The sequence below is a fragment of the Sinocyclocheilus grahami genome, unplaced genomic scaffold, assembly GCF_001515645.1.
Source record: "Sinocyclocheilus grahami isolate Dianchi unplaced genomic scaffold, SAMN03320097.WGS_v1.1 scaffold927.1, whole genome shotgun sequence".
Classification (NCBI taxonomy): Eukaryota; Metazoa; Chordata; class Actinopteri; order Cypriniformes; family Cyprinidae; genus Sinocyclocheilus; species Sinocyclocheilus grahami.
The window spans coordinates 1-8,571 of record NW_015506106.1 but is presented as its reverse complement, the minus strand read 5'-3'; the positions used below and the strand labels follow the sequence as shown (position 1 = coordinate 8,571).

At 34.6% G+C, this 8,571-nt stretch overlaps 1 protein-coding gene across 1 annotated transcript in view; it reads left to right on the top strand.

Annotated features, from left to right (window-relative positions):
• Positions 1-7,345, top strand: part of LOC107564376 (uncharacterized) — a gene marked incomplete at its 3' end in the record, with an annotated part of 75,436 nt that extends 68,091 nt beyond the window's left edge. Inside the window, 3 exon segments of the mRNA XM_016249438.1 lie at positions 1,699-1,756; positions 3,989-4,214; positions 7,101-7,345. Of these exon segments, the coding sequence (XP_016104924.1) occupies positions 1,699-1,756; positions 3,989-4,214; positions 7,101-7,345 (529 nt within the window).
• Between the last annotated feature and the right edge of the window lie 1,226 nt (positions 7,346-8,571).

Genomic DNA, 8,571 nt, shown 5'->3' with positions numbered 1-8,571 from the left:
ATTATCACAAAGATTTTGATGCACATCTTTCTTATTAAATCGTTGTATTCCACCTCGTACCGTTACAACTGATAGAGAATCACTTAAGACTATTTGCTGTAGGCCTATTCCACATAATAATATGCAATAAAACAATATGATTTGTTAACATGTAGATAGGAGCTTGCTGCATGAATCCGTGAGTACAGTTTACAAACCCGAGGGGACGGATTGCGAAAGCGTGCGCGCGGATTATTAATTTGTGGGAACGGATTCAAAAACCGAAGGTATTGTTAAAAAATCTGAGCATGGATTGGAAATTCGTGGGTACGGTTTATTAATCCGTGGGCACGATTTGTTAAACCGAGGGAACAGTTTAAGAATTCGTGAGTACTGTAACACTCCAATAAAAGTCAAAGGAGTAAAAGGAGACCAAAACAGGTTCCTGCCTGGACAAGATAAATTATTTGGGCATCAATAGCCAAGGAGACTCAAGCACACAACCTTAATAAATACAAATATAGCTTTTATTCTTATACAATAATATATAATATATATTTCAATAATGAAAATCATATTAGAACCTCAAAAGGGCAAAGCAGCAGGTTAAGATGGGTGTCACATATGGTTAATAGTGCATTTGATCATCAAAAGTTACCTAGAATAAGTAAGCAGTCAATTTCATTACACAGCCAACACCAAAGGTACAAAAATCCATAAGTGCATCAGTTGAATCACACTTCAATACACCCCAAAAAGGGCACTCACTACGTGCCAAAACCACTCTGGCTAACTACTAAGCCGTCGTCAATATAAAACAGGAACAATGGCACATAAAAGATAAGAACCTGCCCTAATACCCCTCCACACACACCCACACACACCCACCCACCCACACCCACCCACACCCACAAGCGCCGGGGGACCGGCAACAATTAATCAATCACATTAAACCAGGACTCCCCGGCGAATAAGACACTTCATAGATACACACAATTTAATAAATCATAAAGGCAGATAATGGGCTGCTGGCCTTCTTACCCGCTACCGGACACGGGGTACAGCGTTCGGGAAAACAACCGCCGGCCGCCGAACTTTAGTTAGGGAAACCCAAAGCTACAAACTATCCCTCCCAATCGCTTCGCACACGTCCCGGCACGGTAGTCTCGGCAAGAAGCTCAGCAGCACTCGCACACCAAATCCCCCTCTCAACAACAACAGACCTCATACCTTTATTGATTCCATTAGAAATGCAGCACAGGTGTTGGTGTTTGTCATTTTCCCCTAATGAGACGTAAAGCGGTTAATACGGGCGCAACCACTGTCGCCCCTCCCCTTGCCTAAAACGAAGGGTTTACAGTACGGTTTATAAACTGAGGGGACGGATTGCAAAATCTGAGCACGGATTGTTTTTTTTTCTCCTACAGGTGACTTCCCGGCCTCCGTACTACGCAGAACGAAATAATAATAATAATCATTATTATTATGACTGAAGTTTGATTTAACAACAAATCGAAATACGAAAAAAAAAGAAATTTATTATTATTAGCCTATTAGAAAATTTCTTTTTTTTTCGTATTTCGATTTGTTGTTAAATCAAACTTCAGTCATAATAATAATGATTATTATTATTATTTCGTTCTGCGTAGTACGGAGGCCGGGAAGTCACCTGTAGGAGAAAAAAAAACAATAAACCAGTAGAGCTGAGAGACTGCACAGATGAAGAGAGTGAAGTGAAGGGATTCCTGCAGTGTCTGCCCTACATCTCACAGCTGAGGTGAGAGTCTCATGTGAAAACATTACTCTGGATTTGTCTTGTTTTCTTATTTCCTTCTCAGTTAGAATTATTGCAATTTTTATTTTTATCTCACAAACTGACTGAATTGATGATGATCCCAATAGTGCTGTTAGTAGAGCTATGTGTAGAACTTAAAATGTTGCTCCTCATCACAGTCCCTAATCCTGTAAATTTTGATTAATCTGTTTATCCCTTTTTTTCTTTCTGAATCTGCTCCCATATTTCATATTATCCAGCACTGGACATTGAAATCATATTTACATTTGTGTCTCCACAGATTTGACTGCTTGATTTTCAAAGAAAAGAAAAGGTCTTTCCAGTTTCTGGTGAATCTGATTATTTCAGCATCAGAGTTTGATAAAACGACTGGTGAAAATTACACTGAGCTGTTCACATCTGTGTGCAGCTACACATCTTTCCCCTGCAGTGAAAACTATACTAACCGTCACGCTGCTCAGTGTGATTTCCTGCTGGATCTGTGGTCACATGTGAAGGACTATGAGACTCAAACAGGCAGGAGTGTCCTTCCAGCATTACAGCCAATTTATCAGTCAGCTCCTGCAGTTCTGTGTTTGTTTCTCTGTGGTTATTGTTTGTTCTGTGAACAGTGTGATTGTGTTCGTCTGTTTTCAGCACACACTGATGTGATGTAACACACAGGACACAACAGCACTTGACTTTAATGGAGCTGTAGATTAAGTGTTCATTATCATGATAGTCAGCACACAAACACAGTGCAGAAATTCTGTCTGACACAGTTTTATCTGATTCAATGGCTTAAATAATTCTGAAAGAATGTTTCAAAGAAATTATTTACATTGATTGATTTTTTTTCACATTTTATTAAGTTTCAGTTGAACATAAGAAAAATTCCAGAAAAGCTATTATTAATAGTATTTGATTTTATAATTGCATTTGATTAGTTCATGATAGTTAGTAGTCTCTAATACTAAGATGCTTCGATGCTTGTATTTTTAAAATATAACAAAGTGCCTCCAAGTCCAGTGTTTTTTTTCTCCACTCACATTTTAATATTCTTTACTCTATAATGGGTGTGCTGTATGGTCTGTGTTGTTTTGATAGTTGTCTCCCCTCTTCATACCCTTTAAAATCTTAAGCCTTGTTTATACTTTTTTATTATGTTATACTTTATTAGATTATGAGTTGCTACAGTCTGTTTTATTGGTATTTGTCTCCACTCTTCACACCCTTTATATTCTTACACTCTTCAGTTTTCCACAGCTTTACACTCATTTCTTCAGTTTTTTTAAAATCTGAGATTATTCATGACACTTTAATGGAGCTGTAGATAGTTTACTCTCATGATAGTCAGCACACAAACACAGTGTAGAAACGGTCTGTTAGAGATTTAGCTTCATATCACCTAATTCAATGATTTTACTTTTCAAGGAGTGTCTTTAAAAAAAAAAACTAATTAAATGATTTATTTTCTTTAAGAGTCAGGTTATTTTTTTTAGAAACCAGAGGCATAAGGAAAAAAACCTCCATGAAAGACTTATATAATCTTATGATTATATTTTAAAGAAAGTTTTTTTTCTCCACTCACATTTTAATATTCTTTACTCTATAATGGGTGTGCTGTATGGTCTGTGTTGTTTTGATAGTTGTCTCCCCTCTTCATACCCTTTAAAATCTTAAGCCTTGTTTATACTTTTTTATTATGTTATACTTTATTAGATTATGAGTTGCTACAGTCTGTTTTATTGGTATTTGTCTCCACTCTTCACACCCTTTATATTCTTACACTCTTCAGTTTTCCACAGCTTTACACTCATTTCTTCAGTTTTTTTAAAATCTGAGATTATTCATGACACTTTAATGGAGCTGTAGATAGTTTACTCTCATGATAGTCAGCACACAAACACAGTGTAGAAACGGTCTGTTAGAGATTTAGCTTCATATCACCTAATTCAATGATTTTACTTTTCAAGGAGTGTCTTTAAAAAAAAAAACTAATTAAATGATTTATTTTCTTTAAGAGTCAGGTTATTTTTTTTAGAAACCAGAGGCATAAGGAAAAAAACCTCCATGAAAGACTTATATAATCTTATGATTATATTTTAAAGAAAGATAAACATTCTTGATTTGGCTGCTTACAAACAAACCAACTATGATCATTTATATTACAGTACATTATTTAATATTATCCAGCTCTGGACATTAACATGATTATTTTGTTTGTCTCCACAGAATTCATGATCCTGATTTCAGTTATGAGAGGGAATCTGCTGCTCAGTTTCTGCTGAATCTGACTGTTGCAGCTTCAAAGTGTGTTACAACTACAGGAGAGAATTTCATTGAGCTGTTAGCATCAGTGTGCAGCTACAGATCATTTCTCTGTTACGATGATGATGATGATGATGATGATGAGTATAAGATGATGTGTATCAGAGAACACTGTGATTTCCTGCTGGATCTGTTCAAAGAAATGATTTACATTGATTTTTTTTCACATTTTATTAAGTTTCAGTTGAACATAAGAAAAATTCCAGAAAAGCTATTACTAATAGTATTTGATTTTATAATTGCATTTGATTAGTTCATGATAGTTTGTAGTCTCTAATACTAAGATGCTTTGATGCTTCCATCATCGGCTTGTAATTTTAAAATATAACAAAGTGCCTCCAAGTCCAGTGTTTTTTTTTCTCCACTCACATTTTAATATTCTTTACTCTATAATGGGTGTGCTGTATGGTCTGTGTTGTTTTGATAGTTGTCTCCCCTCTTCATACCCTTTAAAATCTTAAGCCTTGTTTATACTTTTTTATTATTTTATACTTTTTTAGATTATGAGTTGCTACAGTCTGTTTTATTGGTATTTGTCTCCACTCTTCACACCCTTTATATTCTTACACTCTTCACTTTTCCACAGCTTTACACTCATTTCTTCAGTTTTTTTAAATCTGAGATTATTCATGACACTTTAATGGAGCTGTAGATAGTTTACTCTCATGATAGTCAGCACACAAACACAGTCTAGAAACGGTCTGTTAGAGATTTAGCTTCTTATCACCTGATTCAATGACTTTACTTTTAAAAGAGTGTCTTTAAAAAAACTAATTAAATTATTTATTTTCTTTAAGAGTCAGGTTAATTTTTTTAGAAACCAGAGGCATAAGGAAAAAAAACCTCCATGAAAGACTTATATAATCTTATGATTATATTTTAAAGAAAGATAAACATTCTTCATTCGGCTGCTTACAAACAAACCAACTATGATCATTTATATTACAGTACACTATTTAATATTATCCAGCTCTGGACATTAACATGATTATTTTGTTTGTCTCCACAGAATTCATGAACCTGATTTCAGTTATGAGAGGAAATCTGCTGCTCAGTTTCTGCTGAATCTAACTGTTGCAGCTTCAAAGTGTGTTACAACTACAGGAGAGAATTTCATTGAGCTGCTAGCATCAGTGTGCAGCTACAGATCATTTCTCTGTTATGATGAGTGAGGTTTATCACTTTGTAAAACTCTATTGTAGCTATTTGTGAAGACCTGTATCTAAACTGCAAATCATGTTTTTTGCAGTCATTTTATGGTTTAATAAGTTACCATAGCTATTGCCCTACCCCACTCATACGGTTTACCTTATTTGTGCATGCTTAATAAGTCGTACATTTTATTTAAAAACCCTGCAGATACCCTGTAATTTTTTTTTTTTATTATTATTATTTTTTTCTATTTTATCATTTATATACTTTATGTTGGATATTTACATTATGCAATGTTAAATGCAATCCAGACAAGTGGTTTTTAATAGCTCAATAACTTCTGATTTAAAGTAAAGAACTCAAATATGTGTAAACATGTAACTTATCACAGTTGTAAAGTGCTGGAAAAGCTTGAAAATGCACCCTGAAAATGCTTGAAAAGTGCTTGAATTTGACTTTGGAAAAGGTGTAAGAACCCTGATTATTACAACACAAATGTCCTAAGCACGTAAATAGTTATTTGTTTAATGTCAGGAATTTCCCCCGCTTATTAAAAAGTTACCTTCGTATTCATTACAGTAACAAACATTAGATGAACACGATGAACATCAGACAGACGAGATCTTCAACATATGTGTTACACATGACAAAGTGCTCATTCTGAAATCTGAAGAAAGATTTATGCTGCGTAACATATGTGCATATACCTTAATTCAGCTTGTACAGGCTGCTCACTCTTTATATAATTATGTTGTGTTGTTATATTGTTTTTGTTCATACAGTTGGCTAACTGCAAATGTTTCAACAATGATTTTGTTAACAGCATGCATTTTGAGGCAGTTAATGATTTAAATGTTGGTTAAATTCATTATTATTCAACATAACATTTTATTCCAATGGAAACTGTAATGCTAGTAAAATACCATAGAAACTGTGCGATCTTGAAGAGTGAAATAGATGTTGCTCAATCAGGACATAAAATACATGCATCATAACTTATTTAGAGAAATAATGCTGACTACATGTGGTACAGACTTAAAGACACGAAGCTTTATTTCCATGATGATGCATGGCAAACTTTGAATTTCAATACAATATAGTACAATATAGTAACAAAGGCTTTTATCATAATATTTCTTGTATATTCAAATTAATTTCTTATTCTAATACCAGATATATGTTCATGTTTAATATTTCCTGCTTAATTACATACATAAAGAAATATATTTGTGTTGTATCAGTTTCCTCTGTCGGTAGTGCACAGCAGACACACACCCACCTTAACAATTTCAATATATCGCTTAACCTGCCCGAAAACACCATAAACATTGCAGATAACATCTGAAATAACAATTCATTTACATACACATATCCTAAAAACTAATTCTGTGTGACTGTTATGCTTCAAATCTGGTGATTTTTGACTGTCAGTCAATGATGCTCTCTGCTGTAGGGAATAGTAAGATGGCGGCTCAAACACTTCCGGTGGCTTCACCGCTGATTAGCAGTTTAGAACACAATGAGCAATCGAGTCATTATACAGATCACTGTCATAAACCTAATGATCTTTTTATTAATATTGTAAAGATGAATGTTGTATTTATGAATCTGCTACCATATGTCATATTATCCAGCACTAGACATTGAAGTGTGTTTACATTTGTATCTCCACAGATTTGATCCCTATGTGAAGAAAAGGTCTTTCCAGTTTCTAGTGAATCTGATTATTTCAACATCAGAGTTTGATAAAACGACTGGTGAAAATTACACTGAGCTGTTCACATCTATGTGCAGCTACACATCTTTCCCCTGCAGGAAAAACTATACTAACCGTCACGCTGCTCAGTGTGATTTCCTGCTGGATCTGTGGTCACATGTGAAGGACTATGAGACTCAAACAGGCAGGAGTGTCCTTCCAGCATTACAGCCAATTTATCAGTCAGCTCCTGCAGTCTGGACCATAGATCTCTCAGAGAGAAAGAGCTCCATCCTCCTAGAAGTGCTGAAACTCCAAACAGAGAAGAAACCAGTAGAGCTGAGAGACTGCACAGATGAAGAGAGTGAAGTGAAGGGATTCCTGCAGTGTCTGCCCTACATCTCACAGCTGAGGTGAGACTTTCTGTGTTTGTTTCTCTGTAGTTATTTTTTGTTCTGTGAACAGTGTGATTGTGTTCATCTGTTTTCAGCACACACTGATGTGATGTAACACACAGGACACAACAGCTCTACTGTCATGATAGTCGGAACACAAACACACTGTAAACTATCTGTATGTCAGTTAATATTAACTTAATTAACTTAATATTAACTAATTCAATGGCTTAAATCGTTTTGAAAGAATGTCTCAAAGAAATGATTTCGATTATTTGTTAATTTTCTTTCATATTTTAAGTTTCAGTAGATTTTTTAGAAAATCGCAATTTTGACTAGTGTCTGTGAATATAAAAACACAAAAAGACTGCTATTTAAATATAAAGTTTGCATGTTCTGTACGTCTCTGAGTGAATGAATGTTGTGGTTCCATCTGATACACACGATGACGCTACTGTCGTCTCACTATGACATGAACACATGAACTTCATCTTTAGAGCTGCTCTGAGCATCACTTCACAAGCATTTCACTTGAGAAAACTATCGTCATATTTTATACACAGACACTCAAAGGTCTTCAAAACAACCTGTCAAAATAAAAGGCCAGTTTAAAGGTGCAGTAAGCGATTTCTGAGAAACGCTGCTGAAAGTGGATCGCATTGAGCACCAAACACACTTCTAGCCTGTCACCAGTAAGAGGCATGTCCACTCATGATGGGGGAGGTGCCTGCTGCATAGTGTGTTTGTGAATTTGGGGGCGGAGCTATCAAGATAGTGGTGTGATCCTTTTGGGTAGGAGCGTGTTTGTTTTGGTCATTTCAAATATCAACAGCGTTTCTCAGAAATCATTTGCTGCACGTTTAAGTTCAAGACATTTTGACAGAAATATATTACTACTGTACAGTAGAATGTGCTTGTCAAAGTAAGAATGAATAATTATTATTATTATAATACATTTATTAAATCTTATTTTTTTAAGGAATAATCACACCATTTTTCTTCCATGTTTTAATTTTAATTGTAATTGTGCAGCACTTTGTTTGGCCAAAAATTGAAGTAATAGTTACATTTTCATTTGATTACATTTTAAAAGTTAATGTTTCATTCCTTCATTTGATTACCACCATTTTTGATAAAACATTTGTATTAAATCAAGAATCCAGAAAAAAAAAATTTAAACAGACAACACAACTTTAAACTTTCTTTAAATATGAATAAATTTCTTTAAATAAGCGTACTTAAAT